This window comes from Lithobates pipiens, unplaced genomic scaffold (genome assembly GCF_037356315.1).
Source record: "Lithobates pipiens isolate NorthernLeopardFrog02 unplaced genomic scaffold, aLitPip1_a1.2 Scaffold_27, whole genome shotgun sequence".
NCBI lineage: Eukaryota > Metazoa > Chordata > Amphibia > Anura > Ranidae > Lithobates > Lithobates pipiens.
In genome coordinates, this window is record NW_027507788.1 from 68176057 (window position 1) to 68203954 (window position 27898).

The 27898-nt window shown below is 45.6% G+C and overlaps 1 protein-coding gene across 3 annotated transcripts in view; it reads left to right on the forward strand.

Moving 5' to 3' along the window:
* LOC143933914 (U4/U6 small nuclear ribonucleoprotein Prp31-like) overlaps positions 1–27898 on the forward strand; it is a 232544-nt gene that overhangs the window by 50637 nt on the left and 154009 nt on the right. For all 3 annotated transcript variants that reach the window (XM_077457063.1, XM_077457067.1, XM_077457066.1), the window contains exon 3: positions 4741–4801. In XM_077457063.1, coding sequence (XP_077313189.1) covers positions 4741–4801 — 61 coding nt within the window. The remainder of the gene's footprint in view (positions 1–4740; positions 4802–27898) is intronic.

Genomic DNA, 27898 nt, shown 5'->3' on the forward strand with positions numbered 1-27898 from the left:
TTGCTGTGCTGCTTTGCTCATTTTTTTTATTTTATTTTTCTCAGGAAGAGGCAAAGCTGTGTACAGGAGTTCTTCTTCCATAAAAAGGATGTCACTGTTTGCACACCCCAAATGGCCGTTGCATATACCAATAGCATACTCAACATGATTGTAAAAGATATGCGACCTCTTTCCATTGTAGACTGTCAAGGATTTTGTGAGATGATCAACACGTTTTACCCAGGATACACACTTCCCTCCAGGTCCCATTTCATTAAGCTGATGGAGAAGAAATATGAGGAGAATTTTGAAAGATTTGAAAGCGTCACTCAAAGATGTGAAATCAAAAATGGCTCTCGCCACAGACGCATGGACCAGCATTGCCACAGAGGCATACTTGGGTGTCACATGCCACTTCATCAATGAAGACTGTAATCTTACATCGTACAATCTGACCACTATGCCATTTGAAGATCAGCACACAGCTGAAAACATTGCTAACTGGGTGCAAAAAGCAGCTGAAAAGTTTGAGATATCCATGGCCAATGTAAATGTAGTTGTCCATGAGAACGCTGCAAATGTTGTCGCTGCTCTGCGTATTTTGGAAAAAAAGCATGGCATCTCTTCTCTCAGGTGTGCTGGTCATACATTGCAGTTAGTTGTCAACCATGCCATGAGGGATCCCCAGATCAGCAAGACCCTGAGGGCTGCAAAGTGCCTTGTGGAACATTTAAAAAAAAAGTGAGCTGGCCACTACAAAGCTTAAAGCAAAGCAGCAACAAATGGGTACCCCTGAGCATGCACTAATAAATGATGTATCCGTAAGATGGAACAGCACTTTACACATGATCAGCCGTCTGCTTGAACAGAGGTGGCCTGTGACTGCAACTCTTTCCGATCCTGATGTCACACCATGAGGGAAGCGCTTCCTGGATTTAAAACCTGATCAGTGGCGCTTACTTAAGGAAGTGGAACAAGTCCTGAAGCCATTTTGAGTGTGCTACTGTTTTCTTGAGTGGAGAGTCCTATGTGACTGCTTCCTCTCTACCTCCTCTGGTAAAGGGCCTCCAGAAATCCATACAGAGCACAATTTGCGAGACAGCAGCAGTCAAAGTTTTCCAAAGTGTTGCTGCACAGGAGATGACATCAAGATGGGAGCGGGAAACTAAATTCAGAGATGATGGTGGAGAAAATGTCTTATTGCAGCAGCCCTGGACCCCAGATTCCGCAAACTAAAATTCCTGCCAGCAGAGGACAGTTTATAAATTCACCTCAAGGTCCAAGCTCTTGCTCTTGAAGTGAAAAGAGGATATGAGGAAGAGCAAACGCAACATCGATGTGAGGAACAACGGTCAACCAGTGCAGACATGAAATTTTCTGAGAAGAGGCAAGTGTCAGACACTTTGCTCAGTTCTTCAGATTCAGATGACCACCACAGTAATGGCGAGGATGACACTGGTCACATCCAAGATCAAGAAACCCACAGTGAAGTTGTGCGGAATGAGATACACATGTATTTCAGTGAGCAGGCTATTCTAAAGGAAGAAAATCCGCTGAAATGGTGGAAGGAAAATGAAAAGAGGTTTCCCATCTTGGCCATGCTGGCAAAGAGTTACTTGTCTCTGCCTGCAACATCAACACCATCTGAAAGGCTTTTCTCAGTTGGTGGCAACATTGTGACTACAAAAAGAGCAAGCCTAACATCAGAGCATGTTGATATGCTAACCTTCCTCCATTGCAATGCTAAAATATAGCATTGCAATGGAGGAAGTAACACAGGCCCCCAACCTTTTTCACTCATGACTGTGTGTTCTTGTTGGGCTGTATTAGTGTATTTATGTTGAGATGGCTCATGGCTGTCTTCAGTGTTTTATTGGCCATATTTTTGCACAGCCACAGTGTTGAGCAGTGCTTTTGGTGGGCTTGGTTCCTCCTTGCTTCCTTCCTTGAAAACTGTTACCTCCTCAGGTATGTTTTACATTACAAAAAATACTGCTCAATCGACTCTACAATAACACTATGTATTCAATCAATGATGATTACAATTACATAGTGGTGGTGTATGTTGACCAGCATTTTAGTGGTGTTAAACAACACTTTAGGTCAAGAGGCATAATGCCATATAAATTCTGCCTAACACTTTGCAAAAGATGCATTCTGAAGGCATTATGTGTGGTTGAGTATTAAGGTTAACACACAATGCCTTCAGAATGCATCTTTTGCAAAGTGTTAGGCAGAATTTATATGGCATTTTTATGCCTCATACCCTAAAGCATTGCCTTTTTTATTTTTGGGCACTATTTTTGAATATTATGTCTTTCATGTGTTTTGTACAGTGTTGAGCAGCAGTGCAGAGCAGCAATGCTTTTGTAGCATTTTTATATGGCATTTTTTAATGCTTCTGGCTCTGAATTAATGGAAATGCCATTATTCGTGCCTGATGCTAAAGTGTTTACATTTTATTTTTGGCACTTTTTTTATACTGTAAAAACTTTACCACGTTGAAGTACTTTTTGGAAAAATGTAATAAAAGTTGAAATATTATATTTAGAAATTGTACGTATCATTTTTTTTGTAAAGTTATCCAAAGGATTATTATCTAATCACAAAAGGAACACACTAGATTCATTTAAAAATAAAAAAAATAATCGATAGATTAGTCGACAGACAAATTAATCGTTAGTTGCAGCTCTATCTTGGTCTCATTGTTCCAGTAATTCCATGTCCTTGGTCTACTTGTCTTCAGCACACTGTTTGTTTTCTTGTGCATCGCCTTTTTTTTAACCACTTGCTTACTGGGCACTTAAACCCCCCTCAGTCCCAGACCAATTTTCAGCTTTCAGCGCTGATGCACTTTGAATGACAATTGCGCGGGCATACAACACTGTACCCAAATGAAATTTTTATAATTTTTTTTTCCCACAAATAGAGCTTTCTTTTGGTGGTATTTAATTACAGCTCAGAGTTTTATTTTTTGCTAAACAAAGATGCAAAAAAAAATAAAAAATCATGTTTAATAGTTTGTTATAAAATTTTGCAAACGGGTCATTTTTCTCCTTCATTGAAGTGCGCTGATGAGGCTGCATTGGTGGGCACTGATGGGCTGCATTGGTGGGCACTGATGGGCAAAGATGGGCACATAAGATGGGTGGCTCTGGGTGACACTGCTGGGCACTGGTAGATGACACTGCTGGGCACTGGTAGATGACACTGCTGGGCACTGGTAGATGACACTGCTGGGCACTGGTAGATGACACTGCTGGGCACTGGTAGATGACACTGCTGGGCACTGGTAGATGACACTGCTGGGCACTGGTAGATGACACTGCTGGGCACTGGTAGATGACACTGCTGGGCACTGGTAGATGACACTGCTGGGCACTGGTAGATGACACTGCTGGGCACTGGTAGATGACACTGCTGGGCACTGGTAGATGACACTGCTGGGCACGGATATGTGACACTGGGGTGCAGCACCTTTAAGGCAGATTGTGGGCACTGCTGGGTGGCACTTACTTTTTTTAATGTGGCACTTGCAGGTGGGCACTGGCAGGGGGCAGGTGGGCACTAGCAGGGCTGGCCGTGATCGGGACTGATGTCCCGATCACGGCCGCCGGTGATCGGCTTTTTTTTCTCTCCTCGCACTGTCAGCACGATGAGGAATAATAGCCGATTACCGGCTCCGTTATATCACATGATCAGCTGTCATTGGCTGACATCTGATCACGTGATAAGGGGTCGGGGTCGACCCCCTTGCACGGATCGGTGATCAGGCGAGTCTCGTAGACTCGCCGATCAGGGCGCGCAGGCCGCTCGTGCACGGGACGACGTCAATAGACGTAGTCCCGGAAAAGGAGATCCGCGCTGTAGCCGTCATTTGACTATAGCGCGGATCTCAAGTGGTTAAGAGGCTTTCTTCTGGCTTTGACAACCATGCTGACCAATTTTGATGCAGTGTGTGGCATATGGTCTTAGCATTGACAGGCTGACCCCCACCCCTTCAAACCCTGCAGCAATACTGGCAGCACTTGTACATCTATTTCGCAACGACAACCTCTGGATATGACGCTGAGCAAGTGCACGCAACTTCTTCGGTCGACCATGGCGAGGCCTGTTCTGAGTGGAACCTGTTCTGTTAAACTGCTGTATGGTCTTGGCCACTGTGCTGCAGCTTAGTTTCAGGGTCTTTGCAATCTTTTTATAACCTAGGCCATCTTTATGTAGAGCAACAATTCGTTTTTCAGATCCTCAGAGGGTTCTTTGCCATGAGGTGCCATGCTGAACTTCCAGTGACCAGTATAAGAGAGTGAGAGCAATGACACCAAATTTAATACACCTGCTCCCCATTCACACCCGAGAACCTCGTAACACTAGCAAGTCACATGACACCGGGGAGGGAAAATGGCAAATTGGGCCCAATTTGGACATTTTCACTTGGAGGTGTATTCACTTTTGTTGCTAGTGGTTTAGACATTGAATGGCTGTGTGCTTTGAGGGGGACAGCAAATTTACACTGTTATACAAGCTGTACACTCTCACTACTTTACACTGTAGCAAAAGTGTAATTTCTTCAAAAATATTTACAAAAAATGTGAGGGATGTACTCACTTTTGTGAGAGTCTGTGTAAAATACACACGCGCACGCACACACGCGTGTACGTGGTAGCCCTTTCTTTTTATCTACTTGGAATTAACTGACTGTTGCTCTTACTTGATAGGTTTGTGTTTTTTACCACGCGATAATTGGAATTTATTTTTAAGTTTGCAGAAATTTTGGCAAAGATCGAAGAATATGTCAAAAAACAGCCGAAAGCATCAGCAGGTATTGCCATTTTAATGCACTTTTTTGTTTATTGTAAGCTTTCTGCTTTCACTTAAATTGTTGGGATTTATGTATGCTAGAGCTCTTCTGCCTTTCAATAGATGAGGTCAGTCTCTAAGTCAGTTTTTAAGGTTGCGTTATTCCTTATGGAGGTAAGGGGGTTGGAGGATTCATGGGGAAAAAACCTTTATGCAAGAATTGTGTCTGAGCTTTAGTGAGGGGAAAAAATCGGCATCAGCAACTGACTTTCTGGCTTCTATGAAGGCCAAGTTGAGTGTGACTTTGCAGGCTCTTAGTCTTTTTGCACTCCAAGTGCTTCTGAACCCACAGCCACACCAGTCATCGGCTTCCTTGGATGCAGGGTCAGGGATTCCCCTGGCACAGGTTGCTGCGCCTCCACCACGATCTGAAAGGGATTCAGAAGAGGTGGAAGATGCCTTAGGATCAAAAATAAATTGTTGCTAAAAGTGTACCGTCGTCCTAAAGAGATTCATGCCACCTTGGGTATTAGGGCGGAGGAAAAGAATCTCTCGCTTCATGATAAAATGTCTGAACATATACAACATGTCTCCTGTGCTCAAAGGTGAGCCCCACAGTGGTGTTACTCTAGGCTCTTATCCTGGTTAATTTGGTTAAATGCCACCTTGCTGCCCTCATAATACTGGGAGTGTCTAGATACACTAAGATGAGAAATAAACTGAGGGCTCACTGGCCTAATGCATTATCCTAAATAAATGACTTTATTCAAAAAGCAATAATACTCACAAACATGTGCTTGAATACAGCATATCAGATATTGGAGTCCATGGTATCGCGTTAGATGAAACTTCCTACAATAAGACTGACGTCTTTCAAATGCATCAGAGGGTCTTATTGTGGAACGTTTCATCTGTATTGTGATACCATGGGTATAAAGCCGTTCAATATCTGATATGCTATATTCAAGCGCATGCGAGTATTGATCTTACTACTTTATTTTAAATGAATTAAAATTTTTGTTGAGGATAATGCAGTTGGCAGGTTCACACTCTGTTTATTTCTTATCTCATGATAAAATGTTGCTGGTGCTTAGCGAGCCAAAAGGGTTGTGTTTTTTTTTTTTTTTCTGTCCATGCAAGCCATCTCTGACATGGTAAAGAAGCAATGTCAGGACAGACTAAAAAAAAAAAAATATATATATATATATATATATAATATACACGATCTCACAAGATACATTTCCCATTCTTTTTGATGAAGAGTCTTCATCAGTTTGGAACAAAGTGCCTAAGTTGGATGCTGCTTTTTTCCAAAGTCTCAAAAACCACAGACTTTGCTTTTGAGAACATAGGAAGCCTTAAGAAGGCAATGGATAAAAGGGATGAGATTTATAGAAGATTCTAGATTCTGTTCCTACAATTTCAAGGGCAATTGGATATATAGTGGATGCGTTCTACAGAATCTGTGCTTATGACAGCACGCTCAGTGCCTTCTCTTTCAGCAAGAAGGGCCTTATGGCTGAAGACCTGGCAGGGGAGCTCCACGGTTAGGCTATGCGGAATCCCGTTTTTAGATCTCTTCGGTCCAGATTTGGAATCCGTTTGGATCACACAGCAGACAGGAAGAAGTATTTTCCAGAGGAATTTGAAGCAAGTTGACAAGTCTTGAGGAGAAAGCCTGTACATCCAGAAATCATGCCAGCAAGAGGTACAAAATAGAATTTGCAGAGGCCAAGAAGGTATTTTGTGATGGCTATTCCACAAAATCCGGTAAATGCTCTAGCCATAAAGAACCTTTGTACAGGATCTGATACTTCAAAGAGTGGTTGTACAGGTGCATAAAGAAGAAATGGGGTTTTATTCCCATATATTTCTGGTGGGAAAGCCTTTAGGAAAATTTTGCCTAATCCTCAACCTGAAGCCACAGCTAATTCCGCAGGTCCTCAAGATTCAAACAGAGTGGCGGTCATCTTCATGGCTTTTTTCCAAGCTAAAAGGCTCTTTCATCTCTCCTCCATTTAGTGATCAAACAGTATCCAGGACCTGCTGCTACAAGGACCCCTATGTCATCCACAAGTGGAAAGTCTACACCTCCCAATGCTTGGTAGACACTTTTTTTTGTTAAGACGTAAAGAGGTTTACGAGGGCTGTATTTGGCAACGTTTGGAAAAGGAACAACCCTTGGTGCCTGTCCAACTCAAGGCCTTTGGGAAATCTTACCTTTTAATTCTGGAGTTTCTTCAACAAGGAGCAGACAAGCTAGCGATCAGCACACTCAAAAGTCCAGGCAGCAGCTTCGGCAGTCCTTCGGGTTCGCTCTGTTGCTTTGAAAACCCTTAACGGGATTGTAAAACAATTTATTTATAAAAAAAAATAATTATAATTGCCTCCACTGTGCAGCTTGTTTTGCACAGAGTGGCCCCGAACCTGCTCTTCTGGGGTCCCTCGGCGGCTGTCTGCTTCCTCCCTTAGGTACTTATTACGTTCATGCAAGCTCCCTCGCATGGTGAGAAGCATGGCTATAGCCACTCGCTGTATCACACGGCCCCGATCCACGTCAGTGGATGTGATTGACAGCAGCGCAAGCCAATGGCTGCGCTGCTTTCCTTCCATCCACTCCAGCCAATCAGTGGCCAGGCTGAGCGGTGAAGAGGACAGCGGGCGGCGAGCGCAGGGTTTTCGAGGGGTCAGGTAAGTAAAACGGGAGGGGGGGGGGGGGGCTGGGGGCACAGGCAGTGTCAGATGTTTTTACCTTAATACATAGAATGCATTAAAGTGAAAAAAAACATTTGCCTTTACAACCCCTTTTAATCATTACATTTTTCAGGGCATTATCCCATTCCAGACCTGTTCATGTTTTTGCTCAATTGGATCTCTCAGTAGTCCTACAAGCTCTCACCAAGTTTCCTTTTTGAACCTTTGCCTTCTGTGACCTTGAAGTATGAAGACAGTTCTAATTGTGTTGGTAAACAGTGTTAAATGCACAATATAAATGGCAAAACAAAAAGGAAATAAGTCCAATCTGTATAAGGTAAAAAGATGCTATATCCAAGGGAGATGCAAGACAAGATTCCTTGTGACAGGAAATGAAATAATTCCTCCAAGTGCGAATAGGTGACATTATCATCCACCATATAAACCAAATTGCACTTACCAGAAGAGGTGGACCTCTGTTACAGGAGGTCAAACACGCATATATCCCACCAGGGATGATGGCAACTCCTGGCTCCATTGCAGAGAACCTCACTCCGGCCCAATAGAGATCATCCAGCAGAAGGTTCCAATGGAAAAAAAAAAAACCCAGGTCAGGAGCGGTGGGTGTGAGGATGATGAAACCGCCTCCCCCAATGTATATAAAAATATAAGGACACACTCTAAGTGTACGCCGTTTTGATGTATTCAAAAAAAGGCCATACAATTAACATGAGCACAAGCATAAACTCCAAAGAATTATAAAAGATCGGTAGATCAAGTGTGTGTGTGTGTGTGTGTGTGTGTGTGTGTGTGTGTGTGTGTCCACACATGGATGGCAGTGGGTGACGTCCATGCATAAGCTCCCCCCCCCTCCTCCCCCTGTATGCTGTGTTGCTTCCGGATAGGACTTCGCCAGCGAGGGTGGAACTAGACAGACTGTCTTATATAGACAACTGGTGTCTGCACAGAATGTGGCGGAACCAGAAGCCAGAGATACTTCTACAAAACGGTCGCTTATCAAAATAAAATATAGACCTCAAACATTCTAGATGGAAAAAATACTTAAAAACGGACTAGGAAAAGTCAAGTTGCCCCACGGCCATCCATAAAATGATCTTAATATAAATTCCAATAACTAGAACAAGAAATGCACAATTGCTTATCTGATATAAAACCGTTGAGGTCAAATTCAACATTTAACCCCTTTGGGACCGCAACTTGGGTTTCATGAATTTCATGACTCTACAAGGATTCCCGTTGACTCGTCTGCCTTTATAAAATTTCTCCCTCTCCAATTGTTCACTTTTTCAAGACCCCAGAATTTAAGACCTCTTTGATCCCTGTCATGGAATAATCTAAAATGTTTGTAAATGTGTGTTTGTTTTTTTTTGTTTTTTTTACACCCCTTTTGATGCCGTTTACATGTAAAGCAATGCGGACACCCATAGGTCTGGAGGTTCTGCCTACTTATTGGAGTCCGTGGTCACACTGCAACATATACACAACCCCTACTGTATCGCATGTAATAAGATGATGTTTTATCTGATATTTTCTATTAGTATCTGATAATATCTATTAGATATTTCTATTAGCAAAGGCAGTAAACTCCTTTTAAGGTTATGTCTACATTGCTTACATGCTGGGCATTTCTCACAAGCATAAAATCCTGACAGGAAGTTAAAGATTCTATTTTCTTTTATCACTGGAGGATCCACCACACTCGGGGCTAATAAGTCCCTCCAGAGTTGGTGGTCTCCTCTAAATAAATCTCGGACGAGGGGGTAGTACTGTACCCAAAATGCTATCTATATTTTATTTTATTTATTTATTTTTTATGATGTCCCAATGTCTCATAATCTTACATTTCTTATGTTGGATGTTGTAATCTAAGATTATTTTAGACTCGGCTATCTTTTATCTTCTCACTTTTATCAGAATTTGCTACTAGAATAGTACAGTCCATATGTCCACTGCTGTCTCTATCACCCTTTATATGCTCATTGGTATAACCTTTTCGTAAAAGGCCAATATATTCGCCTGTTCAAAATGGAGTCCAGGATACAATTCCGCCATAAGCAGATTAATTGACCTCTGGGTATATTGTATAGCCAAGAATGATGACAGCTGTCCAGTGGTATGAACCCATTTCTGTCAGTCAGCTTGAAGTAGTTTCTACTCTTAAAAGAACGTCCTTTTTTTAACCACTTGACCACTGGACACTTAAACAACCTTAATAACCAGACCAATTTTAAGCTTACGGCGCTCTCACATTTTGAATGGCAATTACTCAGTCGTGCAACACTGTACCCATATGAAATTTTTTCTTTTTTTTTTTTTCCACACAAATATAGAGCTTTCTTTTGGTGGTATTTAATCACCGCTGAGTTTTTTTTGTTGTTTGAGCTATAAAAGACCGAAAATTCTGTATAAAAAAAAAAAATTGGTTATAAAATTTAGCAGATTAATCATTTTTTCTTCATAAATTTTGGCCAAAATGTATACTACTACATATCTTTGGTAAAAATAAGTACAAATTGGATATTATTTGGTCTTTGTGAAAGTTAGAGTCCACAAGCTATGGTGCCAATATCTGAAAATTGATGGCCTATTTCAATTCTCGAGACCCTAACATGCCATAAAAGTACAAATGCCCCCCAAATGACCCCTTTTTGGAAAGAGGACATTCCAAGGTATTTAGTAAGGGGCATGATGAGTTTTTTTGAAGTTGTCATTTTTTCCTACAATTCTTTGCAAAATCAAGATTTTCTTTTTTTCACAAAATTGTCATATCAGTTTATTTCTTACACACAGCATATGCATACCCCAAAACACATTCTGCTATTACTCCCGAGTATGGCGATACCACATGTGTGAAACTTTTACACAGCGTGGCCACATACAGAGGCCCAACATGCAGGGAGCGCCATCAGGTGTTCTGGAGCACCCAGGACAATTCTGACATTTCTCTCCTACATGTAAAAATCATCATTTATTTGCTAAAAAATTACATGGAACCCCAAAACATTGTTTTTTTTTTTTTTTAGCAAAGACCCTAGAGAATGCAATGGTGGTCATTGCAACTTTTTATCTCGCACGGTATTTGTTCAGCAATTTTTCTAAAGCGTTTTTTTTTTTTTTTTTGGTGAAAAAAGTTTTGTGCTTAAACGCAACCGTAAAGTTAGACCAATGTTTTTGCATAATGTGAAAGATGAAGTTACGCCGAGTAAATAGATACCTAACATGTCACTCTTCAAAATTGCACACGCTCGTGGAATGGCGCCAAACGTCACTACTTAAAAATCCCCATAGGCAACGCTTTACTTTACTTTTTTTTTTTTTTCTGGTTACATGTTTTGAGTTGCAGAGGTCGTCTGGGGCTAGAATTATTGCTCTCGCTCTAATGTTCGCAGTGATACCTCACATGTGTGGTTTGAACACGGTTTTCATATGTGGGCGGGACTTGAGTATGCGTTCGCTTCTGCATGCGAGTACATGGGGACAGGGGAGCTTTAAATTTTTTTTTTTTTTTTTTTGTTCATTTTGCTCTATTTTAGTTTGACTTTTTTTTTTTTTTTCCCCCAAAAAATAATTTTTTTTATCACTTTTATTCCTATTACAAGGAATGTAAAGATCCCTTGTGATAGGAATATAGCATTACAGGTCCTCTTTACAGTGAGATATGGGATCAATAAGACCCCCACATCTCACCTCTAGGCTGGGAAGCCTGAAGTAAAAAAAAAAAAGAATATTCTGGCTTGGTATTGGCGAGTTGGTAGAAGCACCGGAGGGCTTTGGGAGGGGGGGTGCCCCCTCTCGCCTCCTATAAGAACGATCAAGCAGCGGAACAGCCACTATGATTGTTCTTGTGGTGTAGGGAATCGCTGAAAAAGCTGCAGGGATATCTGAATGATGGGCGTAGCTACAGGCATCATTCAGATATCCCCGCACAAAGTCAAGGACATATGACTGCTGGCTGGGTATTGCAGGATATCACCGGCTATGGCTGGGTATTGCAGGGTATCACCGGCTATGGCTGGGTATTGCAGGGGGGGGGTATCACCGGCTATGGCTGGGTTTTGCAAGGGGGGGTATCACCGGCTATGGCTGGGTATTGCAGGGGGGGGGGGTTTATCACCGGCTATGGCTGGGTATTGCAGGGGGGGGGGGGGGGTGGTATCACCGGCTATGGCTGGGTATTGCAGGGGGGGGGGGGGTGGTATCACCGGCTATGGCTGGGTATTGCGGGGGGGGGGGTGGTATCACCGGCTATGGCTGGGTATTGCAGGGGGTGGGGGGTGGTATCACCGGCTATGGCTGGGTATTGCAGGGGGGGGGAGGGGTGTATCACCGGCTATGGCTGGGTATTGCGGGGGGGGGGGTGTGTGTGTGTGTGTGTGTGTGTGTGTGTGTGTGTATCACCGGCTATGGCTGGGTATTGCAGGGGGGGGTATCTCTGGGTATTGGCAGGGAATTTTCGGTCAGCAGCACTGTGGGCACAGAGAGGGGAGGGAGGAACCGGTGTCATAACATGACGCTGGTTTGTTTACAAGTGATCACTCCGTCATTTGATGGAGCGATCACATGGTAAACGGCCGCGGTCACGGATGCTCTCGAGTGCGCACTCCAGGGGGCACACGAGAGCGGAATTCTGGGAGGACGTTTATATAACGGCCTCTCGGAGTTAACCACCTCGCGCCCGCCCTATAGCCGAATGACGACCGTAGAGCAGGCGCTTTCGTCCGGGTGGCCGTCCCTGGACGTCCTGTTTACTTCCGCAATGCGCACCGCCGCGGGCGCGCATCGGGGAAGTTCTGTGTTTGCCATGTCTCCCGGAGACAGGCAAACACAGATCGCTGTAAACGGCCAATCACAGCGGCCGTTTACAGCGCGATCGGCGTGTCTAATGTGAGATGATCTCATATGTAAACATATGAGATCATCTCTCAGCGCCGCTCTCCCTCCTCACACAGACGGCGTGTGAGGAGAGATGAACGGCTGCAGTGCCGTAAGTGTAAAAAAAAAAAAAAAGTTAAAAGTGCCAACCTGTCCCCAGTGCCATTTGTCATTGTCCTGGTGCTCCAGGGCTTTCAAAAGTGTAATTAGTCAACAAGTTAGATGTGTAATTTTATGCTCTAGAACACGTAATGGCGCTCCCTGCATGTTGGGCCTCTCTGTGGCCAGGCTGTGAAAAAGTTCCACACATGTGGTATTGTAATACTCAGGAGTAGCAGATTTTTTTTTGGGGGTGTCATTTGTGGTATATACGTGCCATTTGAGAGAAATAACCTATTACAATGACAATTTTGTGGAAAAAAAAAATACAAAAAATTAAAAATCTTCATTTTACAAAGAATTGTGGGGAAAAAAATGACAACATCAAAAAGCTCACCATGCCTCTTACTTAATACCTTGGAATGTCTACTTTCCAAAAAGGGGTGATTTGGGGGGTATTTGTACTTTTCTGGCTTGTTCGGGTCACAAGAAGCGAGATAGGCCACACCAGTACATCAGATGTGATCAATTTTGTGCGATTCGCACCACAGCTTGTAGACTCTAACTTTCACAAAGACCAAATAATATCCACTAATTTGGGTTATTTTTACCAAATAAATGTAGCAGTATAAATTGTGGCCAAAATTTATGAAGGAATAATTTGCATAATTCTGTTACAGAAACAAAGAAATATGCGTTGTTTTTTCAAAATTTTCGGTCTTTTTTCATTTATAGCGCAAAAAATAAAAACCCCAGAGGTGATCAAATACCCCCAAAAGAAAGCTCTATTTGTGGGAAAAAAAGGACAAAAAATTCATTTGGGTACAGTGTTGCATGACTGAGTAATTGTCATTCAAAATGTGAGAGCACCGAAAGCTGAAAATTGGTCTGGGCAGGAAGGGTGTTTAAGTGCCCAGTAAGCAAGTGGTTAAGCAACCACCCTGTAGCCGTTATTCGGCTATGGGCGGTTAAGTGGTTAAAAATGTGTCTAAATCCAGGAAGGCTATGCATGAAGCATTAGCATTCCTGGATAAACTAATATTTTTTGTATTGCCATTGAGCCTTGACATGAAGAGTTGGAGGCTGATCAGATCTCCCTCCCATATCATCAAATCGTCTGTGTGGTCTGCTACCAAAAACGAACTCCTCTTCCTAAAGTGCCATAAAAATGTTGGCGACACTTGGTGCAAAACAAGCACCCATGGCAACTCCGAGAGTTTGTAGAAAGAACTTACCATCGTACCAGAAGTAATTTTGAAAAGGAAGCCCTTAAGTGAGGGAGATAAAGTGGACCTATTTAAAGCCCATTGGACAGAAATAAAGGCCTCACGATTACCTATGATGGTGTACAGTGAATTAACATCAGCTGTTACTAAAAGACTGTTTACATGGGATTTTTTCTAAAATCTGAATGTTGTGTCCTTTAACCACTTCGGCCCCGGACCATTTTGCTGGTCAAGACCAGACCACTTTTTTGCGATTCGGCACTGCGTCGTTTAACTGACAATTGCGCGGTCATGCGACGTGGCTCCCAAACAAAATTTACGTCCTTTTTTTTTCCCACAAATAGAGCTTTCTTTTGGTGGTATTTGATCACCCTTGCGGTTTTAATTTTTTTGCGCTATAAACAAAAATAGAGTGACAATTTTTTTAAAAAAACGCATTTTTTACTTTTTGTTATAATAAATATCCCCCCCCCCCCCCAAAAAAATATACACATACACACATACACACATACACACATACACACATACACACATACACACATACACACATACACACATACACACATACACACACACACTGCCTTGCGAAAGTATTCGGCCCCCTTGAACTTTTCAACCTTTTGCCACATTTCAGGCTTCAAACAAAGATATATAAAATTTTTATTTTTTGTGAAGAATCACCAACAAGTGGGACACAATTGTGAAGTGGAACGAAATCTATTGGATTTTTGAAACTTTTTTTAACTAATAAAAAAATGAAAAGTGGGGCGTGCAAAATTATTCGGCCCCCTTGCGTTAATACTTTGTAGAGCCACCTTTTGCTGCGATTACAGCTGCAAGTCGCTTGGGGTATGTCTTTATCAGTTTTGCACATCGAGAGACTGACATTCTTGTCCATTCTTCCTTGCAAAACAGCTCGAGCTCAGTGAGGTTGGATGGAGAGCGTTTGTGAACAGCAGTTTTCAGCTCTTTCCACAGATTCTCGATTGGATTCAGGTCTGGACTTTGACTTGGCCATTCTAACACCTGGATATGTTTATTTGTGAACCATTCTTTTGTAGATTTTGCTGTATGTTTGGGATCATTGTCTTGTTGGAAGATAAATCTCCGTCCCAGTTTCAGGTCTTTTGCAGACTCCAACAGGTTTTCATCCAGAATGGTCCCGTATTTGGCTGCATCCATCTTCCCCTCAATTTTAACCATCTTCCGTGTCCCTGCTGAAGAAAAGCAGGCCCAAACCATGATGCTGCCACCACCATGTTTGATAGTGGGGATGATGTGTTGAGGGTGATGAGCTGTTGCTTTTACGCCAAACCTATTGTTTTGCATTGTGGGCAAAAAGTTCAATTTTTGTTTCATCTGACTAGAGCACCTTCTTCCACATGTTTGGTGTGTCTCCCAGGTGGCTTGTGGCAAACTTTAGACGAGACTTTTTATGGATATCTTTTGAGAAATGGCTTTCTTCTTGCCACTCTTCCATAAAGGCCAGATTTGTGCAGTGTGCGACTGATTTGTTGTCCTATGGACAGACTCTCCTACCTCAGCTGTAGTTCTCTGCAGTTCATCCAGAGGGATAATGGGCCTCTTGGCTGCATCTCTGATCAGTCTTCTCCTTGTCTGAGCTAAAAGTTTAGAGGGATGGCCAGGTCTTGGTAGATTTGCAGTGGTCTGATACTCCCATTTCAAAATGATCGCTTGCACAGTGCTCCTTGGGATGTTTAAAGCTTGGGAAATCTTTTTGTATCCAAATCCGGCTTTAAACTTCTCCACAACCGTATTACGGACCTGCCTGGTGTGTTCCTTGGTCTTCATGATGCTCTCTGTGCTTTCAACAGAACCCTGAGACTATCACAGAGCAGGTGCATTTATACAGAGACTTGATTACACACAGGTGGTTTCTATTTATCACCATCAGTCATTTAGGACAACATTGGATCATTCAGAGATCCTCGCTGAACTTCTGGAGTGAGTTTGCTGCACTGAAAGTAAAGGGGCCGAATAATTTTGCACGCACATCTTTTCAGTTTTTTATTTGCTAAAAAAGTTTAAAATATCCAATAGATTTCGTTCCACTTCACAATTGTGCCCCACTTGTTGGTGATTCTTCACAAAAAATTAAAATTGTATATCTTTGTTTTGAAGCCTGAAATGTGGCAAAAGGTTGAAAAGTTCAAGGGGGCCGAATACTTTCGCAAGGCACTGTATGTATATATGTATATGTATGTAATATTTGGGGTTATTTTAGCTTAAGGGTAGAGCTTACCAGTGAGCTGAGTCCACGCCAAATATGCTGTTTTAAGGGCTTGTAGGGCCACTTTTATTAAAGAAAGGAAAGTCCAATAACAGAGTTGCCCACACAGGGGTTTCAGCTTTCCACAGCAATAATGTAAGTAGAACCAAAAATACCAAGCCACCTGGCTCTCTTGAGCAGCACTGCTGCTCAGACTTATGCTGCAGCCCTCTTGGCTCTGTAACAGAGTTCCTGTACACCCAGTACCTCAGCACTCTTTACTAGCTTCTTTTTCAGCCCACAAGCTTGGACCCTCTGTCTGCTCTGACAGACTGACCTGTGCAGACATGCACACTTCTCCCTTACTCGCCTGGACTCCTCGGGAGGGTGGAGCCCAGAACCATGGTCTTGGCTCTGTTATAAGCCCAGGACCCACCTGTGCAATCATCCAGCCAGACTTCTGGCTGTTTCAGAAAACCCGGTCCCAGGATTGGAGATTCTTCTGCTGGTGGGGTACCTTACTACCACATATCCCCCCCCCTCGTTTCAACCCAGAGGGAGAAACACCTGCACCTACCATAGCAGTTGGGACACCTCTGTGTTGGCCATCAGCCACGTAGGCCCAACCCTTTTTTCGGGTGTGCTTCCAGGAACGCCCTACCCTGGATCGCAACGGGGTCCTACAGTTCTGTATCCGCAGCCTACCCCCTCTGTCCTTGGGGTTCCTGAGCTCACTGGTACTGGTTTTCCCCATCACAACAGGTCTCTTGGGTTTACCAACTCCTTTGCCTTTACCCTTGACCACCAACTCCCCAGAGCTTAACATCTGTGTATCACGCTCATTTTCCAAGAAATTATTCATGTTCATATCAAGGCCAGTATTTACACCATTCTTCAGTAATATACCACCATTTCTCCAATTACCAATACCGTCAGTTCTTTCTTGCTCGGGATTTGTTAGGGCCAGGCCCAAGGAGGGACAACACACAGGTGAGCAGCTATCCCCTATGGTATCTTCACAAGGCTTCACTTCACCTGTTGTCCAAATCTCTGTGGGCAATTGTCCTAACAATTGACATTGAACAACGCATGACCTATTTTCACCAGTAGCAATCTTTGCCAGCTCACACTTTTCCATGTCACAATTTTTGTTCCTCTCCATACTATATTTGAGAGCGTCTCCGGGTACCCAAACTTGTACCTCTCTGCAGGTGATAGACAGAATCTCTGCTTTTGCCGTGTCCATATCTGGCCCTTCCTCCTTACGAGGTCTAGCGGGTGAGGCAGTATCCACACCATTTACTATACCCTGCTCAGCCGCACCTCGGACTGCACCAGCAGGCATGTCTATCACTGCATGAGGCGGAGAGACCTCTGATGTCTCCAGCATCCCCCTAGAGCGCCTTCCGTACTGAACCGCACTTTCCAGACTATTAAGCACCATACCACCCAGTTCCACTGGTGATTAATGTTACCCAGCACAGCTTGCGCTCCACCCTTTGGTACCATGCAGCATTACCACATCTGACTGTAACAGAGGCACCCAGGTGTACAAGGAATGTGCTTTCATCAGTTCAAGCAGTTCTACTAGCATATCTGTAAATTCTACACACTCCACATCAATATGCAAAACATTTTTGGCGACCTTTCCCTTATCAGAGACTTAGAGGGGCTCATTTACTGCCACGTGAGGGGCCACAACATTTAAGGGGGCCTCCACCTCACTGGAGCTATCCATCACAGCCTGATGCGCCTCTGGAACACTGTTAGATGCATGTCTCCCATTCATCCCCTCTAACTCACCAATAAGCCTCTGCAAGTCAAAATGTATTACTGTGTCACCTTGACACTTGACATTTAGCGGCTGGGTTGTGAGCACCACATCTGCCATGCATGCGCCCTGATCTGGTCCTTCTGACTGGAGGGAAACATCCCTTGCAGTGACCAAAGCACCCTCAACCATCGGTCGCTCTGCAATCTCCCTGTCTGGCATAGCAGTTGTTGTATTCACACCCCTGTCACTCAACATAGCCTTGTCTAACATGGCTAGTAATTGTTTGGCCCAACTGTCCCAATCCATTGTGCTTCCATAATGAGGGCTCAGCAGTACCTCATCTGCTTTAGGAGGCACCTGGGATTCTGCAGCACAATCAGTACCTTTGTCAGTTCTATATAAATCACATTTTGATGACATGCTTTTATTCTTTGCTATTGCTTCAAACAAGGCAGGTTGCAATACACCATCACCACCTTGCTTCTGGGGTGCAAGCACACTCAGCTGTGTACCTTCAGCTTTGGCCAGTGGACTTAACCCCTTACCAACTGGGTTACACATATGGTAAACAGACTGCTCACACAAACTATCACTGCATGGTGTAGACCCAGTCTGTTCCACCAGAGCAAGTTCAGTGCTGTCCTGGAAAATCTCTGGCTCAAACGCATGGAGGGCCCCTGAGACTTCCATGGACAACCCTGTGGCTCTGCGTCTGGTTGCCAAGGGAGACATCCCTCTTTGCTCATTACTTTTGAACAAATCGGAATAAGTACATTTATCATCGGCAATACCTTTACCATCAACATTCATAGACATAGCAGTGTTATAAGCTTTAACAGGCTGTTTTTGGTCAGTACACTCAGCACCCCGTGTACCGCTCAGCACACCACCCTTCCTCTCCAAAGGCATTATTTTGCCCATTAGGCGGCTCCACAGTTGTCCTGGGAAACCACGTGCCTCACCACTGCGGCTCCTGGTAGGTTTCCCTGGGCATCTCTGTAGCACCAGTCACTAGGGAACAAGGCATACAAACTGTATTGGTCACCCCTAGGTTACCACTTCCAGCACTCTGGTGGATTACACCAGGCACACACAGTCCAGTCTTTTTGAGTTCTTAACCTTGCTGCAGGTTGAGCTTCAACCTGTGTCTCCCCACTACTCAGGGTAGCACACTGCAGCAAGTCCATTTTTACACCTTCTGCTGATCTTCCAGGGGGATATACTCCCACTTCACTGGAATTAGTCCCACAAACTGCAACAGTCTTACCATAATCTGTAGCAGCTAACTCTGGCTTCATTTGAGTACGTCGTCTCTCCTTTATCACGCTTTTACTGGCCAACTCTCCCTGGTGGCCATGGAACGAAACTGCAGCAGCCACTTCTGACTCCTTAGCACCCCCTGCAAGCACAACAGGTACTTCCTCACTGTTGCCAGAGGTGACCTACAACATGTTTGCACAAAAATCTAGGCTTGCGGACAAAGACTTCTGCCCAGTAACTACATCTCCAGGCATGTTCCATAACCTGGGACAAGAAAAAATTCCATGCCCCAGTTGACCACACTCCAGGCGTGGTACATTTCTGCACATATCTTTAGTGGGACGCCGCTCCACATCTCCACTGTAGCTCCTCCTTCCGGTTAACACCCCATCTCTTGTTGCCAAGGGAGATGGCACTCTTCCAGCTGTACTTTGACTCTCCCAAATACAGCGATTTTGCATTTCTTGAAGCATTGTTGCTTTCACCTTGCCACAATCCTCTGCAGGCCATACTTTTCTCACGTGGTCGTCTGCAGCCTTCCCATTACCACGGTTGCTACGGGCAACCACATACTTATTGAACTTCTGATCAGCCTTTTGGGCACTCCTGGGACTGCGGCAAATTTAAAGGACGTACGGGTACGCCTATTTGCCTGCCCATGCCATTCTGCCGATGTACAATCGGCGTGAAGATAGGCAGTAGTGGTAGACACTATGTGCTGACCCAAACATGTCAATACCATTTACTATGGGCTTACCTGGAGGAGATCGAGAGTCCTCCTGAATATTGGGCAGAAAATACACTAATTGTGCATTTCTTGTTCTAGTTATTGGAAATTTATATTAAGATCGTTTTTATGGATGGTTGTGGGTAATTTGACTTTTCCTAGTCCATTTTTAAGTATTTTATCTATCTAGAACATTTTGTCTATTTTAATTATAGATGGTGTGATGAAGCTGTAGCTTCAAAATGCATTACCATGCCTTGCCACTGTGAATAATCACATTTCCTGTTGCTGTGAAGTCACAACCAGCTGCTTTTTGTTTCCTGCCTCCTGGTTCCCAGCATCCTCTGCCCCACCAGTGCCCCCAGGCTGCAAAGGGAAGACATTTATGAGACTCTAGGACTGGCAATTTTCACCACATACTGAACTCCTCTAATTTAACCTGTGAGTTGATACTTGTTTTTATAGGAAAAAAAATGTATATAGAAACAGGTACAGAATAATACAGTCAGCATGGTATAATGCAATATCCAGGACATATAGCAGTTACAAGACAAAAGGTAGATAAAACCAGAAACCCAAGGGTGATGTATAGGCATATCCAGACAGATGGGGTAGTGGTAAGAATCAGAATCATTCTGGTCTGTCAGTACTGTATAAAAAAAAAAAAAAAAAAACTGTTGTGATAAGGTGCGGCAGGAGCCCACTCGGGGGGGGGGGGGGGGGGGGGGGGTGCCTGCTTCATAAGGGAGACGGAGTAGAAACGGGGAGAGAAAAAGGATGCGATGGGAGAGCAGGGGGGGGGGGAGAGTAGAGGGGGTTCAGGAAGGGGGGAAGTCAGGCGAGAGCAAGTGAGAAAATTAATGAGGTGAGTGAAGGAAGGGAGGGGGCGGGGAACCAGGGGGTGGCCGCTCGCCCTGTCCCCACAGAGGGGGATGTGATTTCACGTCTGCGTGCTTCGAATTTTTCTTAATCAGGGGGAACATGTAACCTATAGCCATGGGTAGTCATAAAATGAGACCAGCAAGCCCATTTGATTGAAAATGTATCCATTCTCTCTTGTGCCACGTGAATCAGCTCTTCCATGTCTTTCATTTTAGAGATACTTGTGAACCACTCTGAGTGTAGGGGCGTTGTTTGGGAATGCACAATCTGGCTGCATTAACCATATGCATAGCCAGGGATTTATAGTAGGATTTCTTGGATAGTGAGGTGTGATGTAGAAGATACTGTGCTGGTGTTGGAGATAGTGGGCGAGAATTTGTGCAAGAGGGAGGGGGTTCTATACCACCTAGTGAGCACCTTGTATCCGTTCTCCTGGATGGCAACGTTCAACGAGCCCCCATGTGTGTATATTCATGGACTCTTGTCCATTCTGCAGGTGTTAAAGCGGTTCTTCACCCTAAAGGGTAAGTTCCGCCAATCTGAACCCTCCCACCCCCCCCCCCCCTCCGGTGCCACAATCGGCACCTTTCAGGGGGGAGGGGGGTGCAGTTACCTGGATAATCCAGGTATCTACACCCACTTCTGACCAGACTGCTGCAGACGCTACGCCCCCCCCCCCCCCCCCCCGTTGTGTTCTGGGAAACACACAGTTCCCAGAGACACAGCGGGGGACCATAAGAGACGCGCATCGCGACTCGCGCATGCGCAGTAGGGAACCGGGCAGTGAAGCTGTAATGCTTCACTTCCCGATTCCCTGACAGAGGATGGCGGCGGGGGCAGCAGCTCGTCCTCTGCCGCCGACATCGCTGGACCCTGGGACAGGTAAGTGTGATTTTTATTAAGTCCGCAGCTGCAATATTGGTAGCTGCTGGCTTTTAATATTTTTATTTTAGGTGCAGAACCGCTTTAAGGGAGTTTGTAATTCTCTATTCCATGCAATCTGTGAGGGAGAAAGAGTCAGGTTGGGAGGTGCAATTAGTAAGGCGTACAGAAGGGAAATTGGATGTCTTTGGGGCGTCTTACGATTACAAAAGTCCTCAAAGGGGGTAAGCCGTCTCGTCCAGCATCCCTGGGTGGTGTGGGTGGATAGGTAGTGGCAAATTTGTCTGTATGTCCAGAAGGAGAAGGTAGAGGTTTTTGAAATATTCCTAAGTCTATCTAGGGAGATAAGCTTGCCATCTGGATAAAAATGGGAGTCCAGGACGTCATCAAAAGGCCGTTCCTGTTTAAGGAAACTAGAGTCTCCAGGAGTGAAATCGGGGGTTGCCTCTTGGCGTAGTTAGCAGGCCCGGTGTTGGGCAAAAAAGCTGCCTGATGAGGCCTTCTTGTACAACAGTAAGGACGTATAGATAAGTGGATGCGTGGCCAACAACTGTGGCCATAGTTTGGGGGTTGCCACGGGAGGAGGTGCAGGGGTACGTGAGAAGGCATTTTCAAGGGAAACCCATACTTTCTTAAGGGGGTGGATATTCCAATCCGCAATTCTCATGAGGTGGCAGGCAAAGTAGTATTTGTGTAGATCTGGGAGTGCGATGCCTCCTTTGGGTTTGGGGAACGTAAGGCGGGAGTACTTCATCCGTGGAGGGGAGGCCTTCCATATGAAGGAAGGGGAGGCCTTCCATATGAAGGAAGGGGAGGCCTTCCATATGAAGGAAGGGAGGCCTTCCATATGAAGGAAGGGGAGGCCTTCCATATGAAGGAAGGGGAGGCCTTCCATATGAAGGAAGGGGAGGCCTTCCATATGAAGGAAGGGGAGGCCTTCCATATGAAGGAAGGGCAGGCCTTCCATATGAAGGAAGGGCAGGCCTTCCATATGAAGGAAGGGCAGGCCTTCCATATGAAGGAAGGGCAGGCCTTCCATATGAAGGAAGGGCAGGCCTTCCATATGAAGGAAGGGCAGGCCTTCCATATGAAGGAAGGGCAGGCCTTTCGTTAAGCGGAGAAGAAGCTTTCGAGTAAAGTTATAGGGATAGTTTGGCTCAAATAGAGAAGTCAGGGCAGGAGAATCACTTTGAGCAGGGCGGAGCGGCCAAGCCAAGACACATTTAGGCTAGACCCATTCCCTAAGATGGTTTTGAGCTTTAAGTAACGCAGCGTGGAAGTTGGTAAAGGTCTGAAATGCGGTGTGGGATCTGGATTCCAAGGTAGGTGATTGCGATCTTTTCCCAGTGAAACGGGAAGAGATCTTGGCAGTGAGAAACTTCCTGTGGGGGGGTGGGAAACATTTTAAGGCGTGGGATTTTGTGTAGTTAATTTTGAGGTTCGAGATCCCCAAAGGCTTCCAGATCTTTGAGGAGTGAAGGCAAGGAGGTGCGTGGGGACGTTAAGGAAAGCAAAACGTCGCCCGCAAAGGCTGCAACTTTAAAGTCTCTGCCTTTTACCGTGACCCCCCTAATATCCGGGTTATCTCTAAGCTTATTTGGAAGAGGTTCTAATGTTAGAATGTAAAGCGGGGGGACAGCCCTGCCTTGCCCCATTGCTGATGGGGAAGACGTTCGACAGGTGGCCGTTGAGCCTCACAGCCGCTGATGGGTCGGAGTAGAGTGCCATAATTGAGGCTAACATACGGTCTTCCAGGCCAATCATTTTCAAAACTGCTTGCATGTAATCCCAAGCCACCCTGTCGAGCGCCTTCTCTGCATCAAGTGAGAGGAGGAACCCCTGTGTTTTGGATGAGGTAAGCCAGTGATGCAGGTTCAGCGTACGAATGGTATTATCCCTGGCCTCCCTGCCTGGGACAAAACCCACCTGGTCAAGTGAGATAAGGCTGTGCATCAGGGGCAGCAACCTATTGGCAAGGATCTTGGTGTATATTTTAATGTCTACGTTCAACAGAGATATTGGTCTATAATTTGCTACTAGCAGGAGGTCATTGCCTTCCTTGGGGATTACCGTGATATGAGTTGTTAACATCTTGTCTGGGTTCAGCTGAGGATCTGACAGGGCATTGAAAGTGTGCAAGAGCTTGGGGGAAAGAACATTAAGAAAGTTTTATAATGTTCTAGAGTGTAATCATCAGGTCCAGGGCTCTTGCCTATCTTCATCTGATTTATAGCGCTTTCCAATTCCGTGAGGGAAATGTGTTTCCAGGGTTGCGCTTGTTGGGGGGAGATGGTCTTAGGGCCATGTTGGGCAAGAAAGTTGGTGATGAGGGCTTTGCGCATGGCAGAGGAGGACCGAGATGGTCGAGTCGGTTGGAGGTTATAGAGCTTGGAATAGAAATTTTCTAATTCCTTGGCAATGTCTTCACTCTTGGCCAATAGAGATCCATTGGAGCTACGTATGTTGTGTATAGTAGTTGTTAGTTTGGCAGATTGAATCGATCGTGCCAAAAGTCGGCCACATTTATTGCCTTGCTCGTAAAAGATCCTTTGGCCAAGAATGTAGCATCGTTTGGTGCATTTACTCAGTTCCTCCGTAAGGAGGGTACGAGTATTAGATTTTGTAGGGCATTTTGCGCTTGAGTCTGTTTATGAGATAACTCTAGCTTTTCTAATGTTCACAGGAAGGTATTAAGACGCTCCTGATGAATTCTCTTGGCCTGCGCATTCACGGTCAGTAGTTCTCCCCGAATCACGCATTTATGCGCCCAGAGAGAGATGGGTGAAGTCTCGGGGCCTGAATTCTCCTGAAAGTGCTGTTGGATACATGAGCATATGTGCTCTAGGGCAGTTGGATCCTTGAGCAGAGAGGGATTGTAGTGCCACATTTTTGTTATGGTGCTCATTTCAGGGAAGGTTAACGTTACCGTAATGGGGTGATGGTCGGATAGGAACATTGGTTCGATAGTGGAGTGTTGTAGATGGGAGAGGTCAGTCTGGGACAGAAAGAAGTCAATCCTGGAATATTTTTGGTGGGGGGCCGAGTAGTAGATGTCGAGGGGGATAGAGTACGACAGGTATCATGGAGGGTCAACGCTTGGAGTTGGGATTTGATCTGGCGTAAAGCCTGGTGGGTTAAGGAGGATGTCCCCGTGGACGTATCCAATAAGGGGTTTAAGGGGACATTGAAGTCGCCACCCAGGAGCACCAGCCCACTTCGAAAGGAGAATAGGAGAGCTCATGTTTTGCAGTAAAAAGTGACTTGGTGAGAGTTGAGACAGTAGATATTGGCCAATGTGACCGGTTTGTAGGCGTATTTACCTTTGAGGAAAATAAACCTCCGCTCCAGGATCTATCAGTCAGTCAAGTGGAAATTAGCGTGTTTGGAAATAAGGATAGACACGCCCTTCAATTTGGCATCAGGGTTAGTAGAATGGAATGCTGAGCGATATATGTGGTTGGAGAGCTTAGGAATAGCATCAGATCGGAAATGGGTCTCCTGCAAGAAGAGGAAGTGGGCTTTACATTTGGTGAGAGATGACAGAACTTGGGATCTCTTCTCAGGTGAATTAAGGCCTTTCACGTTAAGTGATACACATTTCAGTGTCTGAGGGAAGCTTACCTGAGATTTAGGTTGCATGGTGATAGGTTGGGTGGTGGAAAATACAGACGCTCAATCAGCACGGGGGAGGTCGAGGGCCACCCCCAGTAAAGCAAGGGGAGGGAGCAGTTAAAGGGAGGCCGGGGGAGGTAGGACTAGATGGGGGGCGGGGGTAGGGGAACAAGGGAGAATGGGGTAGGGATTTCAAGAGTGGGGAGAAGAAAAGAGGGGGGAGGAGATGAAGCTAGAAGGGGGGCTAGTACACCAGAGGTGGAGAATAGCCCAGCTATCCACTTGATAGGGGGAAATGAAAATTCTGGAGTGTCAGCTTTGTCCCAGAGAGACAGCTGTGGGGGTAGTAGGGAAGACTGGAACCACAGAATGGTCGAGATCTGGGGACGGTGAGGTGGCCCATGGTTGAGTAGGGAGCCTACCTTCATGAGGGGGCATAGTTAAACCAGTGTTCTGGCATAAGTATAAATGTGGCGAACTCTATAGCTATTTGCACATGGCTCGTGAGCCAATAAACCATTTCCCGAAAACAGATTAACCAATTTTCGAACCATTAACAGTAACCCCTTAAAGCAGACAATAGAAACATGTTGAGCGATTCGAGTCCAGCCCTATTGGCATAAGGGGAATAGACCCTATGGAAGGTGTATTTCGGGTCTAAAGAGAAGGGGGGGGCATGGGGGTGGGATAGGGGAGAAGGAGGTGGGGTGGGACATGGGAAGGGGGGGGATAAGGGAAAGGGAGGGTTAAGAGGAAGGGAGGGGAGGCGGGGGAGCCCGGGGCAGGGGAAGGAGTGGAGAGATACGGGAAGGGGAAAGGTATCACGGTATAGGAAAGGTTAAGGAGTGGTATACCTGGGTCCCCTACGATAGAAAAGCGATAACATTTCTGGCTGTGTAATAGGACAGCACATGCACAGAGTATACAGGCACAGGCTATTATGCACAATAGTGAAATACAGTTTAGGGAGGGCAGAAACAATAGTATAAGTCATAATCCTGAAAAAAGAAAGGGGGGGGCGGGGGGAATAGCTGGATAAATTAATAAAAATAATAAGGTATGATGGACATAAAGTACTAGGACATGGTGGTGAGGGTAGCAGCAAGAAGGGTCGCTTAAGGCATGCTTGTGGCAGGGGAGAGTCCACCTCTCCGGCGTCAGCAGGTGGGTTCCAGGAGGGTATTAACCAGTTGCCGACCGCCGCACGCCAATGTACGTCGGCAGAATGGCACGGGCAGGCATAAGGACTTACATGTACGTCCCTTGCCTCCCGCGGGTCGGGGGCCCTATCGGGCCCCCGCCCGGTGCCTGCGGCGGTCGGTTTTCGTCCGGGAGCGATCCGGGACGAAGGGGCGGCCATTCATTCATGGCCACCCCCTCGCGATCGCTCCCGACGAATAGAAATCCCCCGTGACATCACTTCCTCTCCTGTAATGTAAACACAGGAGAGGAAGTGATGTATTCTCTCCTCCGTGTCGGTATTTTTCGTTCCGACACGGAGGAGAGCGGATCGGTGAGTTGCACCAACACTCTACACACACAGTAGAACATGCCAGGCACACTCACACCCCCCCTTTACCCCCTGATCACCCCCCCAATTACCCCTGCCCCCCAGTCACAGTGACACCAATGTCATTTTTTTTTTTTTTTTGCATTGGTGTCATTTGTGACTGTAATAACTGTTAGGGCAGTTAGGGTTAGCCCCCTTTAGTTCTAATGTACCCCCCTAACCCCCCCAATAAAGGTTTTACCCCGTGATCACCCCCCGTCGCCAGTGTCACTAAGGCAGGGTTCACATTGCAGCGGTTTATGAGAACGAATGTGATTCGCACCGCACTGCAGTGCAAATCACATCCGATCTCTGTGCGATTCGAGTTCAGCCATTCGCCGCACCCGCCGCAAATTCGCACGGGACCCTTTTTTTGGCCCGCAGCAGAATCGGATCGCATGGGTGTTCACACCATGCGATCCGAGTTTGCAGATCGCACTGCGATATGCAAACTGATCTGGGGGTGTCAGTAACATTTCACTGACACTCCCAGCAGTTCGCATAGGGCAGTGTGAACTGCCGCCGGGAGGCATGCGATGCGGGAACCCGCCGCGAATTCGCGGCGTTTCCGCATCGCTCCAGTGTGAACCCAGCCTAATAAGCGATCATTTTTCTGATCGCCGTATTAGTGTCACAGGTGACGCTAGTTAGGCAGGTAGGTATTTAGGTTCGCCGCAGCTTTTTATAGCGCCAGGGACCCCCATATACTACTGCATAAAGCCCCCTGATTGCCCCCTAGTTAACCCTTTCACCAGTGATCACCATATAACTGTTACAGGTGACGCTGGTTGGTTAGTTATTTTTTTTATAGTTTCAGGGCACCCGCCATTTATTACCTAATAAAGGTTTAACCCCCTGATCACCCGGCGGGGATCATTTGTGACTAATAACTGTTAGGGCAGTTAGGGTTAGCCCCCTTTAGTTCTAAGGTACCCCCCTAACCCCCCCAATAAAGGTTTAACCCCGTGATCACCCCCCGTCGCCAGTGTCACTAAGGCTGGGTTCACATTGCAGCGGTTTATGAGAACGGATGTGATTCGCACCGCACTGCAGTGCAAATCACATCCGATCTCTGTGCGATTTGAGTTCAGCTATACAGATAGTATGGCTGAATTTGTGTCGCACCCGCCGCAAACTCGCACGGGACCCTTTTTTTGGTCCGCAGCAGAATCGGATCGCATGGGTGTTCACACCATGCGATCCAAGTTTGCAGATCGCACTGCGATATGCGAACTGATCTGGGGGTGTCATTAACATTTCACTGACACTCCCAGCAGTTCGCATAGGGCAG